This window comes from Rhamphochromis sp. 'chilingali' (assembly GCF_963969265.1).
Source record: "Rhamphochromis sp. 'chilingali' genome assembly, chromosome: 21".
Classification (NCBI taxonomy): Eukaryota; Metazoa; Chordata; class Actinopteri; order Cichliformes; family Cichlidae; genus Rhamphochromis; species Rhamphochromis sp. 'chilingali'.
In genome coordinates, this window is record NC_137949.1 from 3,097,889 (window position 1) to 3,122,144 (window position 24,256).

General features: G+C 42.6%; 1 protein-coding gene across 3 annotated transcripts in view; it reads left to right on the top strand.

Annotated features, from left to right (window-relative positions):
• Positions 1-6,591: 6,591 nt before the first annotated feature.
• Positions 6,592-24,256, top strand: part of clmna (calmin a) — a 37,551-nt gene continuing 19,886 nt past the window's right edge. For 2 of the 3 annotated variants that reach the window (XM_080871659.1, XM_080871660.1), the window contains exon 1: positions 6,592-6,978. In XM_080871659.1, the coding sequence (XP_080727785.1) occupies positions 6,894-6,978 (85 nt within the window). In that variant the 5' untranslated portion in view covers positions 6,592-6,893. The remainder of the gene's footprint in view (positions 6,979-24,256) is intronic. The other variant, XM_080871658.1, reaches the window with a different exon arrangement.

The following is a 24,256-nucleotide window of genomic DNA, read 5'->3' on the forward strand; positions in this document are numbered from 1 at the left end:
ATCCTCCTCAGACACAGTGTGCGCACTGACGTCATCCGCGGTGCGCACACTGTCCGGTCTCATGGTGTTCGCTGTGTCGAATCTAGCGTAGAATACGTTTAGATCCTCACACAGAGAGGCCGTGGTCTGCAGTGTGCTGGTTTTCCCTCTAAATTCTGCGATCGTGTTTAGTCCCTGCTACATACTCCGAGGGTTGTCAAACTGTTGCTCCACCCTGTCCACATCTTATATATGCAAACGCGCATTCCAACTTATCTGGTGCGCGTCTTTTATTTTGACAGCGAATGCGCACCTGCAGACCACTTACGTGCAGCCCTGCTTATAACTCCTGTTGTGTGTGTGTGTGTGTGTGTGTGTGTGTGTGTGTGTGTGTGTGTGTGTGTGTGTGTGTGTGTGTGTGTGTTTGTTTTTGTGTACAGAGGGACAGCCAGGTTCATAATGGATATAAGGAAGTTTTTTCAAAAAAGGAGCCACATTCAGGTAAAAGTGTAAAATCAAATGATCCGTCAATCAAGGATAATGTTGGATCAGTGTTTCAATATTTATATCTTTTATTAGATGTACATGTGATTTGGTTATTTGCCTTTTGGTTGAAAGTACACTGAGAGAGGACTTTTTTATTAGTGATCTTAATAGTATCTTTTTTCATATTAATGTAATTTTTTCATCTAATTGAATACAATCTATTTGTGTATGATTGTCAGTCCAAAGAGGGAGAGAGGAAAGAGGGGAACATGAGAAGAAAGTACAAGGTCAGGAAGAACAGGTAAGGAAACAGACAGGGAACAGTGACAGGCAAAACAGAAACTGTTAAACTGGCAAAGAAAAACAAACAAACAACTAATTTTACTCGTACAATCTGGAAGTTGTGTTCTCCCTATATTAAAGCTGCTGTACAGAATCTGCAAAACAAACTGGGTTGAAAACTTTTTTGACCCTCTTTAACAACATTCCAACATAACATTATCATTGATTGGGGAGATTAAAATTAATGATATATTTTTATGTGGTTCAGCCATAACTCTACTAAAAGGGCAACTTTTAGAGGGTGGTCTCGTAGGGTGTCTTGCATTGAAATCTGCTACAATGACCTGGTTACTGCGTTCACCAAATATCAACACAATTTCAATCCACTCCTCACGTGTTGTTGTGAAATCTGTTTATGTTGTCCTAGTAAGGCTACCATGAGGGCAGCCACTAGAGGTCGCTAGGAGACCGGTGTGTATATGTGTTTTCCAGAAATTGATGTAGCGACGTACACTGCTGCTACAAGCCAATAAAAGTGGTTCGTGCTTGAGAACCCTGCGTCTTATTGCCTCCGAACATGACATGGTGTCAGAATTGAGGACTTCACGCCGAGTTACACGAAGAAATGGCTAAATTTGGACCTCCGGAGCCGTTCGACTTTACACAGCCGGCGGAGTGGCCGATATGGCGGCAGAGATTCTCCCGTTTTCGAGTGGCGTCCAAGCTAGGGATGGAGAGCGGCGAAGTGCAGGTGAACTTGCTTCTTTACTCCATGGGGAGAGATGCCGAACCAATATATGGCTCATTTGTGTTTCCTGCTGCTACGGAGGCCAGGCCAAGTCCGCAGTTTGAGTATGATCTGGTTATACAAAAGTTCGATGAGCACTTTGTCCCAAAGAGAAATGTTATCCACGACCGTGCCTGTTTTCACAAACGGAGCCAGAGGGCCGGGGAGACTGTCGAGGCTTTCGTGCGGAGCCTGTACGAGCTCGCGCAGCACTGCGAGTTCGGCGGCAGTAAAGACGAGCAGATCCGGGATCGTATCGTCATTGGATTAATTGACAAAGATGTTTCACAAAAACTCCAGCTCGAGGCGGACTTAACTTTGGATAGAGCCATTCAACTAGCACGCCAGAGTGAACAAGTCAGACAGCAAAGTGCAGACCGAGTGGAAAGCACGGTGAATGAGGTGAAACAGAGGCATTATAACAGCATGAGAAGGAGTTACTGCCAACCTCATCAGGTACATGAGCAACAACATGGTAAGAGTAAACCAAAATGCCAAAGATGCAACAAGGTGCATGACAAAAGACAAAACTGCCCAGCCCGCAATAAAAGATGCAGAAAGTGCAATAAGTTGGGACACTTTGAAGTTGTATGCAAAACCAAAATGCTAAAAGAGGTCAGGGCTGAGGCTGTAGAGGACTCAGATGAGGATTCATTCTTCATAGGGGAGCTTTTCCTGGGAGCAGTAATTGAGCCAAAAACAACAGTCATTGAGGAGTCAGGCTCAGATGCCGACTGGGACATTGAGCTATTGGTAAATGGCAGTCCAGTTGATTTCAAAATTGATACAGGCGCAGACACCACTGTTATGACAGAAACGACCCTTAATAAGCTACAGCAGAGACCCAAACTTATCCAGTGTAAGCCAACTGTGTACAGCCCTGGTGGAAAAGTCAAGTGCATGGGTAAATTCCTTGCTACTACAGAGTACAAAGGCCAAAAGTACCAGTACTGGATTACAGTTATAAAAGGGCAATATGCAAGTAACCTACTGGGGAAGACAGTGGCAAAGCGAATGGGATTAGTCACTAGAGTTAACAAAATCAGTAGTGACTTAACAGAGGATGTGTTCGGAGAAATTGGCCTGCTGAACTGTGAACCTGTAAAAATCGAGCTGACCGAAGATGCAGTGCCGTACAGTGTAACCACCCCACGCCGGGTGCCTTTTCCTCTCCTCCCAAAAGTGGAAAAGGAAATAAAGCGCATGCTCAAACTTGGCATCATTGAGGAAGTCACCGAGCCAACAGACTGGTGGGCACCAATGGTGCCTGCTCCAAAGCGCAACAAGGATGAGGTCAGGGTGTGTGTGGACTTAAAACGTCTGAATAAGGGAGTAAAGCGTGAACGGTACATCTTGCCCACATTGGATGACATAACTCCTAAGTTAGCAGGGGCTAAAGTTTTCTCCACTTTGGATGCCTCCAGTGGGTTCTGGCAAATACCACTGGATCCCAGCTGCCAAAAACTAACCACGTTCATAAATCCCATGGGCAGGTTTTGCTTCAGACGCCTGCCATTTGGCATAACTTCAGCACCCGAGATCTTCCAGCAGCTCATGAGCACCTTGCTCAAGGGCCTAGAGGGGACTGTCGTCGTGATGGACGACATATTGGTTTTCGGGGCTAACAAAGAGGAACATGACCAACGCTTAGGTGCAGTATTACAGACAATCAAAGCATCAGGACTTAAGCTCAACAGGTCCAAGTGCCACTTTGGAAAGAATGAACTACAGTTCTTCGGTCACATCATCAGTGCGGATGGTGTGAAACCTGATGATGGCAAGGTGGAGGCTATTGCCAGGATGCCCAGCCCCACCAATGTAGAACAACTCAGGCAGGTACTCGGATTAATAAACTATGTTGGAAAATTCCTGCCAGGCTTGTCCACGGTGCTGCACCCCCTCTCCAATCTACTCAAAAAAGAGACTGTATGGGTGTGGGGCGAGCCTCAGGAGCGAGCATTCAACAAAGCAAAAGCAATGCTCGTGGCTGCACCAGCACTTTGTTATTATGATGCAGGCCGACCAACAGTTGTCAGTGCGGATGCCAGCAGCTATGGCCTGGGTGCTGCACTGTTACAGGACAATGACGGGGAGTTACGGCCTGTTGCCTTTTGTTCTCGCACGCTCACAGACGCAGAGAAAAGATATTCGCAGATCGAAAAAGAGTGTTTAGCATCTGTCTGGGCCTGCGAACGTTTTACCCGCTACATCCAAGGCATGGGTCATGTACATCTACAAACTGACCATAAGCCCTTGGTGCCTTTGATCAACTCATACGACCTTGATAAAACGCCACTGAGATGTCAGAGATTGCTGATGCGACTGATGCGATTCAATGTCACTGCTGAGCATGTTCCCGGTAAACAGTTAGTGGTGGCGGACGCACTCTCCAGACATCCACTGCATGGATGCTACCCGTCCGAGACAGACAGCCAGGTCAAGGCATATGTGAGCAACGTAGTGACAAGCAAACCTATCAAGTCACATAAGTTGGAGGAAATTCGTAGAGCAACACAGAGGGATCCAGAACTTCAAAAAGCAATCATCTTCACCAGACAAGGGTGGCCTCGGAGAATGGCAAAGAGCTCACCACTGCAAGGCTTTTATGCAGCTAGAAGCCACCTTTCAGAATCAGATGGTCTAGTGCTCTACCACGATCGCATCGTAATTCCCACAGCACTCAGACCCAGTGTCCTTGACCAATTACATGAAGGCCACCAAGGACTAACTAAATGTAGAGAGCGCGCAAGATCAACAGTGTGGTGGCCCAACATTGGACTTCAAATAACACATAAGGTGAGGTCATGCAACTTTTGCAGAGAGCACAAGCCTACACAGCGACGGGAACCTCTCGTGACTACTCCTCTGCCCAATGGCCCCTGGCAAAAGATTGCAGCTGATCTTTGCGAGCTTGAGGGTAAGAACTTTCTTGTCGTTGTTGACTATTTTTCAAGAGACATTGAGATTGCTTCCCTCACTACAACAACCAGCAGACAGGTCATTAACAAGCTTAAACACATGTTCGTTAGATGGGGCATCCCGTTAGAACTGGTCAGTGATAATGGGACGCAGTTCACATCATCAGAGTTTCAAGACTTCAAACTGAGTTATGGCTTCACCCACACTACGTCGAGCCCTCATTACCCCCAGTCAAATGGAGCTGCTGAAAGAGCTGTCCAAACGGCCAAGTACATTCTCAAATAGCCTGACCCCTGCTTAGCCTTAATGAGTTACCGCTCTACACCAATTGCAGCAACCGGTGCAAGCCCAGCTCAACTTATGACAGGACGTCAAATCCGCACCACCGTCCCAGTACTCGAAAAGACATTGCTGCCCAGTCCAGTCAATAGGGACACAGTGTGCCAAAGAGATGCTGCAGCTAAGGACTCTTACAGATTCTTCTACAACCGCAGACATTCAGCTCGTCCACTTCCTGAGCTTCTCCCAGGCCAGGATGTTGTAGTGAAGCTTGACGGGGAAAAGGGGTGGACGACTCCAGCCAAGGTCATCAGTAAGTCTAAGGAGCCGAGATCCTACTTGGTGGAGATGGCGAATGGGAACGTGACTCGCCGCAACAGACGACACCTTCAGCCTGTCCCAGGCACCGCTGATCCTGAGGAGCAGCAGCAGAGCACTGTTCCAGCTACGCCGACTACTCCAACTAAAGGGGCGGCCGCTTCCCAAGAACCACCAGTAAGGCAGACATCGCCAATCCCTGTCCCGGGGTCTCCTCTCCGCCCTACCACACCTGTGAGAGTGACTTCCAGGGGGCGGGAAATTAAAGTACCTCTCAGATTCAGAGACTGAGGACTATCTCCTTTCTATGTTCTAAGGGCAGAATAATCCCTTATCAGGACTGAGGGTAGTCTATCCCCGTGATGTCCTGCGTTCTGACAACACTGTTTTATGTTTAAAGTACTTTTGTTAAAGGGGGAGATGTTGTGAAATCTGTTTATGTTGTCCTAGTAAGGCTACCATGAGGGCAGCCACTAGAGGTCGCTAGGAGACCGGTGTGTATATGTGTTTTCCAGAAATTGATGTAGCGACGTACACTGCTGCTACAAGCCAATAAAAGTGGTTCGTGCTTGAGAACCCTGCGTCTTATTGCCTCCGAACATGACACGTGTTAACCTCTTTGATATGTCAATGGCTGTGAACAAGGAGAAACTTGTAAAAAAACTCATGAAAGAATAAAGCTACGTTGAAACCAAGCACACCATTGTTTTTCTTGTGACATTACCAATAAGTTTGATGTGTCACATGGCCCTCTTCCTATTGAAAAAACAAAAGTTGTATCCAAGATGGCCGACTTCTAAATGGCCACCATGGTCACCACCCATCTTCAGGAGTTTGCCCCCTCACATATATTAATGTGCCACAAACAGGACTTTAATATCACCAACCATTCCCATTTTATTACGGTGTATCCATATAAATGGCCCACCCTGTAGATCAAGTGTCACAGCCTGGGTCAGTGGAAGGACAGATCAGGAGGCCACACATGATATATTTTTTTTTCAAAAGTTAAACATAGTAAAGCTAAAATAACCATAAAGATCGATGAATTCAGTAGTGTATGTAGTGTCTGACTCTCTCCAGGCTCCCCAAATGAGGAAGCACCGAGAGACCTCACAGTGTCACACAAGCTAGTCAGTAATTTATAAGTAATTTATTCATCAGCACCTGCGATGATCAAATAATGTTTGTGATGCTGAAAAGTAGCATTCTGCATAATGTGCATGTGTACTTACTCAGTACAGCTGATGCATTATTAAGCTATTTAAGCAGGGTTACTGTATAACTTTTTACTGAGTAAAAGACTTCATTTTAATGTTTTTCCCAATTTAAAATGAAATTATGCAAAGATAAACTCCTGTGTAGCAGTGAGCTGTAAAAGTCATCCCCCCAACGAAAAGGGAAAAGAAGGGGTAAAGGGAAAAAAGGAAAAAGAGGGAAAAAGGGAAATCAGGTTCTGCCATCAGTTATTTTCCACCACTTGGAGGAACCTGTGTATGTGTACAAAGCGAGAGAGGGAGAGCGAGCGAGAGCGGGTGGGCGGGCTCTGGCGCAGCTCCATCCCACCTCGAAAATACCAACCAGGTGCTGCAGCTTCTTCCTCCTCTGCTGCCCGCTGGCCTCCCACATGCTTGTGGACGTGAGTCGCTTCAACGCTGCTTTGACGGAAGCCTGCGGCAGTGAGCAGCTGCTATGTGCTTCCACTGATTGACACACCGCCGTGGTGGATTCCGCTCGGACGGACGGACAATAGGCAGCCCGGTGCAGCAGCAGCTTCTCGTTCTTAGCCGGGGAGCTTTTCCAGCATTCCTGTCCGGGAATTCTGAACTCACCGCGGCTCCAGATGGCCGGACACGGCTGGGAAGACTGGTTCGAGAGGGAAGAATTTATCGGACAAATCAGCGATATCCGAGTGCAGAACCTGCAAGGTAGGAACATCTCCGCTACTGTAGTTTGAGTCCACAGAACAGTGCGGATGGCCTGGCCACGCATGCACCAGCAGAGTGCACAGTGCCCAGGAACTCAGTTGCGTAGAAGATCGTTTTATTCTGATGTGGGGAACTTTTCTTTTGTTGTATTTGGCTGCTTTCACTTGCAGCACGAAGGTTCCAAACTTTCCAAACGGAGCTCACAAACGCTTTGTTCCACACTGTGCGCCCAGGAGCCTCACAGACTCAGTGACCCGGTGATCTGCTGTGTGGAGGCTTTTATTTACTGAAGTGCACTTTCAGTGTACTCGACGTATGCGGTCCCTGATAGGTATACTCTTTTCAAGACTAGTACACTAAAGATTATTTTAAAAAGGGAATGATCATAGAGCTGCAGTAATTAGTTATTCTATTGTTGGTCTACTTATTTGAATTATTTGTCTATTATTTGAATCCAACATAGAATCACTGAAGTGGTCACACAGTAACCCCCCCCCCCCCCCCCCTCTCTCTCTCTCTCTCTCTCTCTCTCTCTCTCTCTCTCTCTCTCTCTCTCTCTCTCTCTCTCTGTGTGTGTGTGTGTTCATTTTCTAAAACCATCCAATCCCAGTAGTTGATTAGACCAGGTTCACTTCCAGAGAAAAAATAACTTCCACTAAATCAGAGTGCACTAGTGTGGACACTTGTATGTCATCACTGGGTAAAGTACTGCTGTTGCTGTCTGAATGACTTTTGTATTGGCCTATAATGCTCCTGCAGAAATGTGGGGAGGCATCCGGATATGAACCTGCAGCTCAGGTTGAGGCGTCCTGACTTCCTCAGTATGTATTAGAGCCAGCTTTTCAAGCAAACATCTATGTGTTCTTGTCTAATAAGTTATAACGCTTCTTTAATTGGAGTGTGCTTAAAAGCCAGTATTAAAATGTGAGTTGTCTTAAGATTGTTTTTCATGTCACACATAAAGCAAAAAAAGTAACATAACAGTTTTCATAATTTCCCTAAATACTCCTCAGAGAAAGCAATCTTGTGGTTTTTATTATAAGAAGGGGGGCATGAATGTGTGAGCTAACATGTTGTGGATTGATTCTTACAGACAGCTCTTCTGCATGTGTAGGTGCATTACATTCTATTTTTCACTCCTGTGGGTGTAAGAATGGCTCTCTCTGCCTCTTCTCCAGAAGCAGAGCACATGTGAAAAAGCAAAGCCTGCTGTGGATTTTAAGTAATTTAACACCACTGTTGAACAGTGAAAACATCTTTAGATGTTTAATTCCACTGCAGTCACTGAAAATCTCTTATTTAGCTGCCAATCGACCTGAATAAGAGCCAAACATGTTAAATGAAACCAGGTTATGCAACATGATCAGAAAGGTGTGTTTTGTTATTTTGACACACACATCTATGTTCGGTCATTCTCAACCACCTGCGGCGTTTCCCATTTTGACCTCGGGACTTCCAGACCATACTCTGTATGGATGTTCCTGTACACTATGCCGGCCACTTGGTTAATGTGTTCCATGTATGCCTTGCCTGCTAGCATCTTGCACCCTGCTGTTATGTGCTGGATTGTCTCTGGGGCATCTTTACACAGCCTGCACCTGGGCCTTACCTGGTGTTGTAGACCCCAGCCTCTATTGATCTTGTACTTGGAGCTTGTTCTTGTGCTGCTATGATTAGTGCCTAGGTCTTTCAGTTCAGGTTTGTTCAGCCACTGGTAGGATTTCTGGATATCAGCCACTTCCTCTATCTGCCGGTAGTACATACCGTTCAGGGGCCTGTTCCTCCTCTTCTTTCTCTGGTTTCTGCTGCCTGAGGTATTTACTCAGGTATACTCAGGTTTTTGTAAGGAAAGAAAACAGACACAGAATATTATTGCACAGCATACTAGCAAATCCACCAAGAAATCATGAAAGAAAAAGAAAATGAAGGCACAGGTATGAATCTTACTGGAATGTTGTGAGAGGATTCAAAATGATTTAATCATGTGCATCATGGTTTGGTACAATCTAGACTCAAAGCGACGGAGGGAGTGTAGTCATGTGTCTGGCTCATAAACCCAAGCCCTGCTGTCTCTACGGGAGCATGTGCTCTAATGAGAAGCCCGCACATTCTCAGCCATTCATTCCTATATGGTTTTAAACAAAGCTTTTCCCATGAACATGGACATGTCAATTCCACCTTCTTAAAATGCGCCAGTTTCACGCTTTTGTCCCTCTTCTCTGCACGAAAGCTCGATGAGCAGCTATCACTTTAAAACAATGGCCTGGAGGTTGTTACATAACACAAAATGAGAGGGAGAACGAGAGAGAGCAGCTCTCTGTGCATAACAATATTGAACGTTCCCACACATCCCACACAGCTTTCTGTCCTACCTCACTGGGATGTAGGTTTCTTTCTGAGTACAGTTAACATTGCTGGTTTGCATTCAAGTAACACATTACTAAAGAATTACTTTCTGCTAGTTTATACCATAAACACGGGATGATTCTAAACTTGATTATGATGTGCTGAATCCTTGTGAAAAATTCATTTGCTATGAGTGTGATTTCATTTAAATGTACAGGACTGTCTACAGAGCTGTATTCACATTCCTTTACATTTATCCCACGATGACCAGAGTTTATTTTTCAGGTTGTTTCCACTCATATCATGGGTCAGAACACTTCTAATCTTTGCACAGTTGTCACAGGTGTTCCTTTTTGATAACAGCACGAGTCCCACTATATGTTCTCTATTTGACCCTTTCCTTCAAACACATGCTGAACTATATCCTCATGGCTTTTTCTGTGGTCTGCTTGATGTCAGGAAATTATTTTGGGGGAAAAGTAAGTATCAATCTCTGTCAAAGAAAGTTGGCAAGTCTAAGAAAGCATAAAGGATGAGTTCTCGAAAATGTATTTGATTGCTGTCTCCTGATGCTCTAGACTAGCCTCAGTTACTCCTTCTGAAGTTCTTGAGTAGAGTTTTGGTGACACTTCTCTCAGAGCTGTGGTCATCACTGTTGCTTCTGCACTTTTTCCCTGATAGATTTTTTTCCTTCCAGTCAACTTTACTTAAATATGCTTTGATAAAGCATTCTGTAAACAGCAATGACCTTCTTTTGGCTTTCCTTGTTCATGGAAGGTGCCGATAGTCATCATCTGGACAACTGTCAACTTTGCAGCCTTCCCCATTATTGCCATCATCTGTACTGAGGTAGAGAGAGGTGCACAGTATTTATACAGTTTAAACAGAAATGTACTGGAACTTAATAAACGTGGATAATAATAATAATAATAACAATAATTAATATTAATAAAAATAATGAAGAAAAATAAAGAATAGTGGTTTTGTGATTTTCACGAGAGATAGATATAATCTATTAATATAAGATATAATCACAAAAGTTAAACAAAGATATATTACATAAGAAATGTTGGTATATTGCTATTCATGTGTAATGAATATTAAACGTACATCAGAACTCAATTTTTTTTAATTAAATGGTGGAAAAAACGAATATTGAACAATACTCAGATTTCTAAATGCATCATTGTATTTCTTATTGAGGCGTACCATTTTAATGTGTCCCAAGACATTATAGACCAGGGGTGAGAACTCCAGGCCTCGAGGGCAGGTGTCCTGCAGGTTTTAGATATCACCGTGAGTCCACACACCTGAATCACATGATTAGTTCATTAGCAGGCCTCTGGAGAACTTCAAGACATGTTGAGGAGGTCATTTAGCCATTTGAATCAGCTGTGTTGGATCAAGGACACATCTAAAACCTGCAGGACACCGGCCCTCGAGGCCTGGAGTTCCCCACCCCCCCTATAGACCCTCATATTGTCTGTGTACTCAGGTCCATGGGATCCTGTACTGATCCTCGTTGTTTTCAAGAGAACTGACTGGTCAGTAGGCTGTGATTTTTATACACGAAATGATTATACCCAAGCATAGCCTACAAGCGTAAGCAGATTGGGTGTGCAATAAAAGATATTATAATGTACCACAGTCGGAAAGCAACCCTGTTCATAACACTGAGAGTTAAACATGAAATTACCATGATAACCACCAATGTTGATTCATAGTACAGGCCTGTGATCTGTGCATTACTATTTACAGTCAGACTAGAACTGCATATAAATTTAAATGTTTTCTTTTGTCTGATAGTGTTTGACTTTGGACAGTTTAAACGTTTGTCTTTTGCTCTGCAGGAAACCAAAACCTGGTTTACCTCAAAGTCACATAATACTACTCAGACTACTAACAGCAACCAGAGAGCTTCCAGTACCGGCAGCTTTTCCTTCAGTGAGTCTGCATGCTCAGAATCAATTTAACATGGTTACACACTTTTAAAATCTAATCTGGGTTTGCACATGCTTTGGTAACCCTGAAAAAAACAAACAAACAAACAACAACAACAACCAAGCAAACGTGGGGTTCACCCACGCCAGACGTGCTGCTGCGCAGCCCTCCAAGATCCTGACTGTGCGTCACTGGAAGTGGACGAAGTGTGCGACTGCTGATGTTTATTGCTTGACAAGTGGGTCAGAATGCAGCAGGAAGCAATAACAGAGTTCACTGGGAACAGGAGAACTGTGGAAAAAAACAACAACAACAAAAACTTCAGAGATCAAAAAATAAAGCATCAAAAGCACAGTCAGTAACTGCAGTGACTCTTTTCATTGTTTTTAACACTTCAGCTCTTTGTATGTTAGAACCTTGCTCTCTTCCGTGGTCGGCTCAGGGACCAACAACAACACAAGCAGAGCGGCCCAGACACCAGTTGTAGCACATACTTTGTGCATTGCCTCTATGTGAGAACAGAGCTCACTGCAGGCAGACGGACAGGGACACACTCTCACTGCTCGACCATAAGACCGGCTCGAGTCTCCATACACTCACTGCTTGAGGATCCTGGAGGTGAACAAAGGTCTCGTCTTTTGAGTTCATTCTTGTTTGCATTTCCTGCGGGCAAGGCATGTATAGACTTCAGATTTCGCCTTGATACAGTAAAAAAGCTTTCACTGCACAAACACTCTCTAGCCTGAAACTTATAGAGTAATAGACTCCTCCTTTGTGTGTGCACATTGGACACACAGCATAACAACCAGTCAACTTTAAAGCTTGTGCTGTATTCACATACAAGCTTCTCCCTGAGCCAACAATGGGAAAATCTTTGTAATTAACAAAGTGCACATCATTTCATTACACTGCTCTAACACTTGTGTATACAGCCTTGCATCCATTTTGTAAATGTACTATTTTATGTACTACATTCCACAAACACATAAGAATCTCCAGAAAAATAGGCCTGCTGACTGAAATATACATTTGAAAACATCCAAAGGGCAATTCAGTTAAGTTCAACTCAAAGACACACAGTGAAACAGAACAGAGAGCAGCAAAAGACAGAAGATTAGCTGTAGTTCAGGAGGCTGAGCAGGGCATCTACTGAGTGAAAGGTTGGTGGTTCAATCCCTAACTGCTTCAGTCTATAATCTAATATATAACCTTGGGCAAGTTGCTCTCCGATACATTCATCTGAGTGTGAGCGTTAAAGTATTTCAATATAGAAACAAAGGGCTCGTATGAATGGGTCAATTATGTCATGCTGTATAAAGTGCTTGGAGGCTCAGGTAAAGTAGAACAGTGCTATATAAGAACCAGTCGATTTACCATTGACTTTACACTGAGCTGAAATGAAATCCTAGCACATAAGTCAGGAAATGAAATTTGATCATTGTGCTTTTGCCCAAGAAAGTCTATAAATGGATTTTTGGATATTTATTACAGGTCAATAGAGTTCAAGTTCGAGTAATCCTCTCTGTTGTGTTGAACAGAATCTTTTAAAGATTATTAAAGAGCACTGGCTTGGTAAAGCGAAAGTGGAAAGGTGCAGGGATCTTTTGCTCTAAAAGGCAAAACAGGATGCAAATCTGTGAGGTTGCATAACTTTGAAGAAAAAATCTTTCCTGCTTTCATGAAAACTCCACGGTGGTTGTATATCATTCATGTTAAGAAGGTTTCTTCAATTCAGAGGATAGCAAAGTATCACAGTATATCTTTACACATTACCAAGAGCTGTGCGTGGCTGGACAGTTGGCTGCAATAAGAACAGACAGATCAGAATATTGTGACTTTATCAGATTTCTCAGAGCTACTGCACTGTAATCCTGATTGTGTGTTTGTTGTAAAGATTCTTGTTTCATTTGCCCCTTTCCTCACGCTCCCTCGCCTCACCAGGACCACTTTGCTTCCTCTTTTACTTTCTCACCACTGATTGGCTCTGGAGTTTGTTCCTTAATGGAACTCACCTGGCACACATTATATAAAGACTGCACTCACTACCAGCTCACTCTTTTCACTCCCACATGGGGCAGCAGCTGAGAGTTAGCAGTCCATGTGGGTGTCCCCTTAAGTTAAGCTATCACTGATAATAACGAAATAAACCGAGATATACTGCAACAGATTGATGGCTGTTTCATTTTGCGTTCTGACCAGAGGACACGATGATGATGATAATTTCAACCTTCCTATGAACCTCGTAATTAACAGTATTGCGATGGCGGGTGGGCAGAGTGAAGCAATTTCTCTCCTCCTTAAAATATTGATCTCAGATGAGCTCAAGTCTCAGTGACCTTGACTTTAAGATCAAGGTCAGAGGTCAAGTGTTTTGACAATCTTGTGAATGCGATAATTTATTTTTTGGGGGGACCATTTTTACCATGATGAACTACTCCATAACAATTTTAGGAACTTTCAGAAGAAGACTTGGACTACTCAAAGTAAAATAATCAAACCAAATCTGTTGCATCCCTAGTAAATACTACTGAACAGTTTTGATCTGTAACTGTAGCAGACTTTAACCAGAAACAAAATTATTCTTCACTCTAAAAGATAGCAAATTGTGATATCCCTTTACATTTACTGTAGACTGGAAAGCATTAGGTTTTAATTTGTCCAAACAGACAAGCTTTTTCAGTGGAATCTCCTTTTGCCCAGCTGTGAATTATAACAAAAATTCATCTTGCCCAGTCTTACTTTAACTTACTCCTGTTAATGGCTGTGTTTAACATAGTAATTACACAATGAATGACCACTGAAAGTCTGGAAGAAGCTCCTTTTCAACATTTATTCCCACTTCCTTGTCTAAAAATAAAGTGCTGGGTAATGTAAGCCTGGTTTTGCTCAGTTTTCATCTGCAGTCTGTGATTGGCCTGGAAAAGCTGGTTTTATGACATGCACATGATTCCCTGGAGCCTGACAAATGGCCTGGTACGGACACATGCACTGAAGTAGAGCTGCCTCCAAAGAAATGGTGATGAGCCATGTGCCTCATTGTTACTAAGAGATTATGCTCTCAGGTTGACTTGCCGCCCCCGGGGGTGTTCACTGAAGAGGTTTAAGTGCAACAGAAAAACATCCACCCAACCACTGAGCAGGGATCGCTTTTCAATTCTCCACATATTCAACCTGAGGTCCATCTCTTGATGCTTCACTCGTTTCTTTAAGCATCCTTCATTTCGAAGCTATTGCCTCAGTTTTTGATCAAAACTAGTGTTCGAGCTTTGTTGAAGTAGTGGCTGGTTTGTATAATTTGCTGGAATTTAGATGATGTTTAAAACAGGGTGACATGAGCCAGTTTATACTGTGTTCAGCTCTTATATCAGTTCAGAATCACCCTCTGATTTCGTATGATGGCCCAAGGGTTCGGTAGCGTGGTCACCCCATGATCGGAAGGTCGGGGGTTCAAATCCACTGAACGGCTACCCTGAGGTACCCCTGAGCAAGGTACCGTCCCTACACACTGCTCCCCGGGGCCTGATTTGCGTCCGCCCACTGCTTCACAGAGTGAATGGGTTAAATGCAGAGAGTAATTTCCCCACAGGGATCAATAAAGTGTACATTGTTGTTGTTGTTATTTAATCACAAGCTGTTGTTTTGAAGCAGAGTTGCACACTTCTCTGCAGCTTCTATCCTCCTGTTATCCCCCCAAAACCCCATCCCCTTAGAGGCTGTGTCAGCTCCCAAACAGACAAAAAACAAACTAAAAGTTAGTTTTTTGTCTGTTTGGGAGCTATGTTTAAGTCAACAAATGACTTAAACATAAGAAATCACAAAGAAAGAACAATATAGTATCCATATCTTCACAAAAGACTAAAACATTGAAATGTGGATTATTAAACATTAAGTCCCTGTTAGTACACGAATCAGTAACTGATCAACAAATCGATTAACCCGGCCTTAGAGAAACTGGGTTACAGCAGGATGATTACTGGTTGTTGTTGTTATTATTAACAACTTTTATTTGTAATCATCTATCGTCCACATGGGCCTAACCCAGAGTTTGTCTGATTTCTCAGACAGAAATTTCTTCTTATCCATGCCGTCACTCTGAGAACGCTTTTCAGCTTGCTCTAATTTTCAGTATTAGTTCACAGATGTTGGTGTCATTGGCAGCAAACTGTATGATGTTCTGCTTTCACTTCACCTGAAATGTTCATTCAGCCTCCTGTGTCTGATCTTCTGATACAAAGACACTTGGCCCATTCGACCATAGCTGGTTGTGTATCAGGGCCTTTGCTGTTTGCCTTCTTGTGGGAAGGTCAGCTGGATTAACCTTCCCCAGGATGTGTGACCATGAAGATAAATTGGTAAGCATCTGGACGTCGGTCACTCTGTTTGTGACAAATGATTTCCACCTTTGTGCAGAACTGCAAATCCATTGTGAAGTGATCTTATTTTATCTGGCTTTCCTCAGTCTTCAATGAGATGATCAAGTTGTTTCCCAGTCTTGATCCAGTCAGGGCTTCCCATGAGCTCCGGACGCAGCATTGTTATTTATTTTTTTTATTTATTTTTTGGATGGATTTAGATGCGACTAAGCTCATTGTTGTTTCTCCTTCTTGTTTTTTAGCTTGCAGATATGCCACAGCACTGTATGCTTTCTCACTCCCTTCACAGAACACATGTAGTTCCAATTCATAATTATTTTGCTGCATGCTGGTTTGGTACCACCTTGGTTTGGTGAGCTGATGTATGAATAAGTGAGTTCTGAACACCACTGTTTCCATTCTCGGGCCAGATCTGGTGGCAATTCTTCATCCCAGGAGAGCCCCCTCTCCCACTTCCATTTCTTGAAATGCACATGATGCTAATGGTAAAGTCATAAGTGCGTGTTGAGGAATGCAGAACACTTCCTTTAGTTCCTTTCCTCTCTGTTAAAAACCTGACTAGTGCCTTAAGGTCAAAGGTAAAATCGTTAGTCTCTGGCCTCCACACTGATTCAAGTACTTTAAGTGGTTTTCCATTTGTCTCAAGTGCCAACATGTAGTTTGCGGAGCTCTCCTCATCCATTTGCAGAGCTTCATACCTGCAGCAGCCAGTTTTGTTTGGCAGTTGTTGTTCTATGATGTGCTTCTTCAACCGTGCGTGTACTTGAAATGAATTCATCCACACAGAGTGACTCCCTTATTGTATTCACAACTTGTGGTTTGTATGTTTCATATTGCTTTAGGTGTCTTTGAATCCTAGCCACAAGCACAAATGGGCTTGGTGTAACCCCAAACACCAGTCTCGTCATCCTCAGAATGCACAGGTGTTCATTCCTTTTACTGTCGGTGTACCTGAGAGTCACAAGAACCTGCCAGAAAGGCAACTTTATGTTTCTACATCTAATAGGAACAATGAGCAGATCTGGATTCAAGTTTGGCTCTGTAAGTAAGCAACCATTCAGCAATGGACAGCTGTCTTCATGGGACGACACATCGAGGACCACTCTTAATTTGGTGGTTGCTTCTGAGCACTACATGGTGAGGCATATAGTATCTTACAGTATCTGTGCTGATGTTATCTTGTCTCGCATCTTCTGCTATGTTCTGCTCTAAATAGTTCTGCACCAAATCTGCTGAACAATTTCTGTTCACCAGGAATGGCCAAGGACACTTGTGGGGTCTCCACAGCTTTTATTACAATTTTCTGCCTAGGATGCCAGATATTTTGTAGCAAGACCTTTACTGTGATTCATTTTGATCTTGTGGGAACAAAGGAGCCAAACATGTGCATACATTCTGAATTTGTATTTTGTTTGTTCCATTTCCCTTCCATGCTCGTCATCTGCCACTCTTGCAGCTTCGGCTGTGCCACAACGTGAATCTTGTTTGCTCATTTCTCCTGGGTTTCAGCATCAAAAAATGATGTAGCAAATTCTCTTAGCCAAGCAAATGGACAGGACGTCAGCTATAGAGACAAATGTCTTCATATGAGTCTTCAACATGGCGTACAACACAAGCACAAAATATAATGGCTTCTTGATATTCTTAATCTGGATTACCAAGCATTTAGGCCCATGGCTAGTGTTAATTTAAAGTCATGATCAGAAGTTTAATAAATAAACAGGACAAAGACTGAGCTGTTTGGCCACAATGTGAAGAGGGTTAAAGGTGAGGCTTTAACACCTAAAAACACTGCACCAGCAGTCAAGCACGGTGATGGTTGTGCAGTGTTTTAGACTGTATGGCTCAAAGCACAAAGTGGATGGAATCATGAAGGAGGACAACTTTACGCCTTGATGATGTCAGTTATGATATGGGCTTCTGCTCCGCGGCTGCTGAGTGAGCCCTCATCTGGGACTCTCCTCAGCTCTTTCCGGGACAGTGGCGCGGCTGCCCCTCTGTTGGTCTTCCTTGGTCTCTTGTGTTCTGGGGGCCTCTGGATGTCTGGAGTTTTGATCTCCTCCACACCTGCTTCACGCCCTGGAGGACGGGGCTGTGGCCCCCCACACCCTCTAGCAGATTATTACATGAAGGAACCTTTTAAAAAAACAAAAAACAAGCGCGTCCATGCTCACAGGTGTACACACGGGTGATCACACCCACAAACTACACCCTTTTTGGCTCCTACCTCAAAGCACACTGTGTTCTGTTGATCTTATGTGCTGCACAATAATGTTTAATATTTAGTATTTACTGTCATATTCCCATATATCATTGTGATGTTGTTTATTCTATTACTCTTGTTCTCTTCTGCTTGCTTTCTTTTTTCTTTCTCAGCAGGTGATCCAGGTGATTGATATATGCATTTTTTTTTCTCTGCCCGTTCTGTTGGTTTTTGTCTTTTGCCCTTCTCCCCCGTCCCTCTTCCCAGCTGTTTCTCTTTCCCTCTTTCTTTCTCCCCTTCTTTCCCCCAGTCAAGTCTGTCCCGTATTCAGTAAGTGAAAATAAAATAAACAATAAAAGGTGAATCAAATGGACCATTACGGCAAGGCTGGGATGGTCAGTTTGGTAAAGTAAATCCGTTGGGCATCTTTCTTTGCCTTTAGACAACAATTCTGAGGGCAAAAGAGCCAAACGGGACAGGCCAAAAAAAAAAAAAAAAAGTTATGATATGGGCCTCCAGTATTATGTGGTGATGTTGTTGATGAACATAAAATTCTCAAGTCTTATAGAAATGTTGAAATAAAAAATAAAATCTGACAAAATAGTTGTAACACATTTTAATATCAGTGAGTAGCTTAAAAAGTAAAAAGTTTGTGGCAAACACGTGTGATTTGATGTTGATTTGTAAACCAATCCTCACTGTCAGTTTTATCCTCTCATCCTATGACACGAGAGATAAGCTTAGTCAGTCGTGTCAGCAGCGTTTGTTGTTCTCTGAAACATTTTTAAACATTAACCTAATAAATGGCTTCCTTGAGGATTTATTGATGCTTGCAGAGGAACAGGTGCAACTCGTGCACCAACATCAGTGACCACATAAAAAATAGTCTGGGGCTATTTCTTTGTTTGACTAGCGTGCCACGTCAGAAAGGGGGGGTGTGAGCATATTGGCTTACTGGTGAGTGTGAAAGACATGAGCAAAGAGATTAATAACTGATTAACAATCATGGACACTAGTGGTGCTGGCTAGCATACAGGGCTGTGTTGAGTCTGCATCATTGTAATCCTTTTTCCCTCCATCCACAAAAAAGGAGGGGTTGTTCCGTTGGCCAAGTTATGTGGACCAGATGTTACAGATCTTACAATTCAGTTTTATTTAGACAGCGCCAAATCACAACCACAGTCACCTCAAGGCGCTTTACTTGGCAATGTAAAGACCCCACAATAATAAAAGTATGGACATGGATTACCAATCCGTTTGAGCACAGCAGAGTGTGTGCTCTAATTGTTTAGATGGCTACCTTACTACGAGAACAGACTGAAAGCACTCTCCACACCGCTGTGAGTTGACCTCTGTATAGGGAGATAAAACAAAACACTCTGTTCAGATCAGTATCCAGATTGTTTTTCTGTGTGTTTACTGTGAGACAGTCACAGTTACCTGAATTCAAAGGTGAGACCTTTGCACTGTGAAGGGCGTGCTTTCAGGTAGGGTTGGGTGATAAAACGATTAAAAGAATTACTGTGAAATAACTTTTCCTGGACAGACAAGAAGGGTACCGCGCTGAACAAATCATGGGGTTGGAACAGAGTTAGAGCCATGCCAGTTTAGGCAGATTATGAGAAGCACATGTGCTAAAGTTCAATATACAGGGTGGGCCATTTATATGGAAACACTGTAATAACATGGGAATGGTTGGTGATATTAAAGTCCTGTTTGTGGCACATTAGTATATGTGAGGGGGCAAACTCCTGAAGATGGGTGGTGACCATGGTGGCCATTTAGAAGTCGGCCATCTTGGATACAACTTTTGTTTTTTCAATAGGAAGAGGGCCATGTGACACATCACACTTATTGGTAATGTCACAAGAAAAACAATGGTGTGCTTGGTTTCAACGTAACTTTGTGTATGTGTGTACGTACACATACGTACACACATACGTAAGTGTGTACGTGTGTGCACGTAGGTGTGTACGTGTGTGCACGTAAGTGTGTACGTGTGTGCACGTAAGTGTGCACGTGTGTGTGTGTGTGTGTGTGTGTGTATATATACAATATATAAAAAAATAGCTTTACTTTGTTGTCTGGGTCAACTTTTCTTGCAAGAGACAGAGAGAGGCGTTGAAAGACTGCTCCAACGGAACTTGTTGTTGAATTGAATTGTTTTCGGAGGAAAACACGAACACTGTGTACAGTCGAGTCTTAATAGCTTACTTACAGCTGGGCTCGTCAGGCACTCTTCTTGGCTGCAGTGGTTATTATTATATTTACATGCTTCCAGCTCCCGTTTTTGCTCGATGACAGCTCGTACTTTTCCACTCTCCTTTTTCTCCCTCCTCTTGCTCACACACACATAACGTGTATGGCAGTCCATTCTCCCTGCAGCACGGACTACACTGCCCATGATGCTACATTCTTTAGAGCTATGCCTGTAGCATTCTGCCTGTTAGCTTAGCACAACAACAACAACAAAAAGGCGCTCTCTCACCCAGGAAACACACAGTCGCAGAGAGAGAGAGAGAGAGCGCGTTGCCCTGTATCCATGGCAACCGTAAGCTGCCGCCTGGCACAACAGAACATCACAGCTGTCAAACAAAAACCAAACAGTCCTGACCCGCCACAATATGAAACAGGAAAATACCGCAGTGTAATCCATTTATTTCAACAAAGTAACTGTATTCTAAACACCACCTTTTTAAACGGTAACTGTAACGGAATACAGTTACTCATATTTTGTATTTTAAATACGTAACGGCGGTACATGTATTCCGTTACTCCCCAACACTGGATACAAATAATATCAGGCTGATCCTGCCATGATTTGTTCCCCCGGTTCAAATCACGGACAAACAGTATCCCACAGTTGTTTGTTTTTAAACCCATTTTGTACAGAGAGGCATTTTTTGAAAAATGTATTGATAGCAATGTTGAATATTATTACACAGGAAAAAAACATCTACATGTAAAATAATCACACCGTGACGCCTCTGCCTTTGTAAATGGAGGGACAGTAACTGCGTGTGTGTATGTAAGCGTGTAAAACCTGCAGATAGAGACAAAATACTGTTAATCTGACTATCTGCCATTCTGCAATTCATCTCATATAAACAATAACGTGGCGCACAGCGTGGCGTGAAAAAAGGCACATACCTTTGACGTTGCGTGACCAACTCTGTATTCCTCATCCACACGTGAACGCAAAAAAGAAGTTTTTAAAAACCTCAGTTTTCGGTGTGGACGAAACAGCTGCGCTTTCAAAAATACCCGTGTAGGTGCTGATGTAGCCTAAAAGAGTTAGTAGTTTATTTTATTACTACCTGTAATTTATTGCAGATTACTTGTATTTGCTTAATTGTTTACTAAATGTTTGAGGTGTGAAATAAACCACAATGGAGCAAAATATGGGCGTGTGTGTGGTTGGAGGATGTGTTTGTGCGCGCGCGGGGGGGTGCGAGCGAACATTTTTCTTGTAAATCAAAGGGGGTCCTAGCAAAAAATGTTTGAGAACCACTGGGTTATGGCGTTATTTTTGTGCCACTATTCTGAGCGCACGTAAAAAACATTTTGCAGGTGCAAGTGTTGCATGTTGAGGAGAAATTTATTTTGAGCGAAGAAAAGCTAAATTTGAGTGAACAAAATTCAATGCTGCGTGCAAAAACTGTATTTCAGTGTTTGCTATTACACACACACACACACACACACACACACACACACACACACACACACACACACACACACACACACACACACACACAACAGCAGCCCCTCTCGCTCAGTGTTTGCATTTGCGCTTTATTGAGACATCACATATTTACAAGAGTGCTGTAACGTTTTCGGAGATTTGATTAAAACAATTTAATGGGTTAAATGTCGACGGGGAAAGAGTGGACCAAAGCGTGGGGAAACAGCTTCTTTGAACTCTGCTGTTATGTAATGTCTCTGGATGATGCAGCACTGCAGTCTAAAGGGATGCTCCTGTCATAGCTGCTCAATAAATATTTCAGTGAAATTGCTCTACTGCTATTTTGGTATTCTGTTACCTTGAGTCACAAACCAGCATTAACGCTGCAAGTGTAATACTGATAATAATTAGGTCCCCAAACACAAAACAATCACAATCACTAAAAGAAAGGACTTTCTCTGGGAATTTGCAGTATTTCATCTCTTGAGTCGGCATTCAGAGTGACACCAGTGAATGTGTAGGTGGATCCAAGATATGTGCAGTGATTCATTTTCAGTGTTATCAGAGTGTAAGAAGTTGTCTTTGTGGCTCAAACTAGCAGAAGTCAAAGCTAACCCTTCCCTTTGAAATTACCATCTTTTAAAGACGTTTAATTAAAAACAACATGTCAGGTAATGCTGTATAAGAACCAGTCCATTTTTTACTACAAAGCCAGTTCAACCTATCTGGGATATCTTTCTGTTATCTGGATTCACTTGCCCTAACATTGTTGATCAGCGTCAGCAGTAACATGAAGCTGGTTATCAACTCTTAAGTTAACCCCGAGTTTCCCCTGCATGTTCATATGAAAGGGGTAACAGCAGCTGACCAAACACGAAGGGGTGTTTCATGGATCGCATGACTCTTCCTTCAAAGAAAACAATCCCTCCAGAGATGTTATCAAATGGTGATAAGCTCTAAAAAGCATAAATGTAAACCAGTAAACTGCAACACTGTTGATAAAAGGACAAAAGATCAGTGCTGCACAGAGCAATAAAATAAAGATTTTAATTCCAGTTAATTATTTTATCACTGTGTTCTCAGTGCTGCTGTTTATTTCCAAAGCGGCGACTGCACATTTAGAGCTGTGAAGACTATTTAAACATTAAAGCTTACTGTCTCACAGCCTGATGAAGAAGACGTGGAAATCGCTGCAGTTTGTCGCAGATCACAGTGATAACACTGCGACTGTTTGCTCGGGTGTTCTTGACGTGTGTTCTGTGTTCTAGTAGCTGCAATCCCAGCAGAAGAATACATTTGATAGCAGATTAGAATGAAGTGTAAAAGAACTTTTTAACATTTTAATTTTGATACACGGACATTCCTGTGACAAAGCGACACACAGTTTTAAGTATGGCTTAACAACCTGTACATATAACATGTATCCCCAGCAGAAAATCTCTTAAAACATGCTGTAAATAAAAGAATCAGTGAAAATGTTTCCAGTAGATTTGGAGCCAAAAGTGAACACCTAACCACTTACTAATTAATTATAATTGCTAACTTTCTGAGTGCTCTTCCTCCACCTCTGTGTACCCAGTAATATCATTAAAGCTGTAAATACATCCTTCATACTGCCCATAATTTAAAAACAAAAAAATTTGCACAGCAAACAAATGAGAGCAGCCAGCCAGAGAAGGCTTGGCTTAGATAAATGTAACTTGAGCACAGATGAAAGGTGGTTGTTGGGTAACTGAGCATAAATCCCAATTTTTGGATAACTCTGATTTGTTTGGTCTCAAAATTCTCACAAATGTCAGCGACACATTTTAAACAATACAAAATGTGTTTTAGACATGTGAGAGGGTAAATAATGCTGCTGCTATGGAGTTCAGAAGTGAAATCATCAAATAAATTTGAAGCCTTACGTATACAAGGCAGGATTTAAAAAACCGTGGGTGGTAACAGTCATCTTAAAGTTAGTCATATTTTGCTCAGTCTGTTCTCTCAATGCCTCAAGCACAATCTGAGATACATGGAGTTACTTGCAACATGTGAAATAGCAGCTTCATGAATGTTGATGGTGATGCAGTTACATCCCCATCCCCGGTGTCTTTCTTCTAGCTAATGTTTTGTGCCATTAGCTTTGTTGGTGAGAATATATACTACCTGCTCCAGTGCTAACCAGTTAACTGTAGCTTACGTCTTTGTGTTGTTGTGTGCTGTTCAAGTAAATCTGTTGCAATGAATGAGTGAGAGGATCCAGGCAAAAGACAGTGAACACAAGTGAATCTAACAGGGTGAAAGAAAGAGGCACAAAAACTATACTAAGACTAAAACAAAGCAAGAACTGAAAGTACAGAATACTGATGAATATAAGAACATGATACAACAGACCTGCAGAACCAAGGACACATGAAAACCACGTAAAGGTAAACATGAGCTCCGAACTTCAAAAAAACTCATGACCAAAAAATAAAAAAAATCAGTTTGTAGGCATTTTCTAAAAGAGGATGACAGATGTGCGACAACCAGAACAACAATTTCCAGTACTGAGTTTGTTTGCTTTCTTCTGAAATGATTGGTAATCTACCCTCACATTTGAATAAAATGATGATCATATATCTATTGTAGTACAGTCAAAGCTTATCCATTAATCACCAAGTTATGAAATCTGACATAACTTTTGAAAGAAGCCCATTCATTATGTGTTATGAAAGTAATGTCAGCAGCTGAAATCGTTTTTCCAGGGGT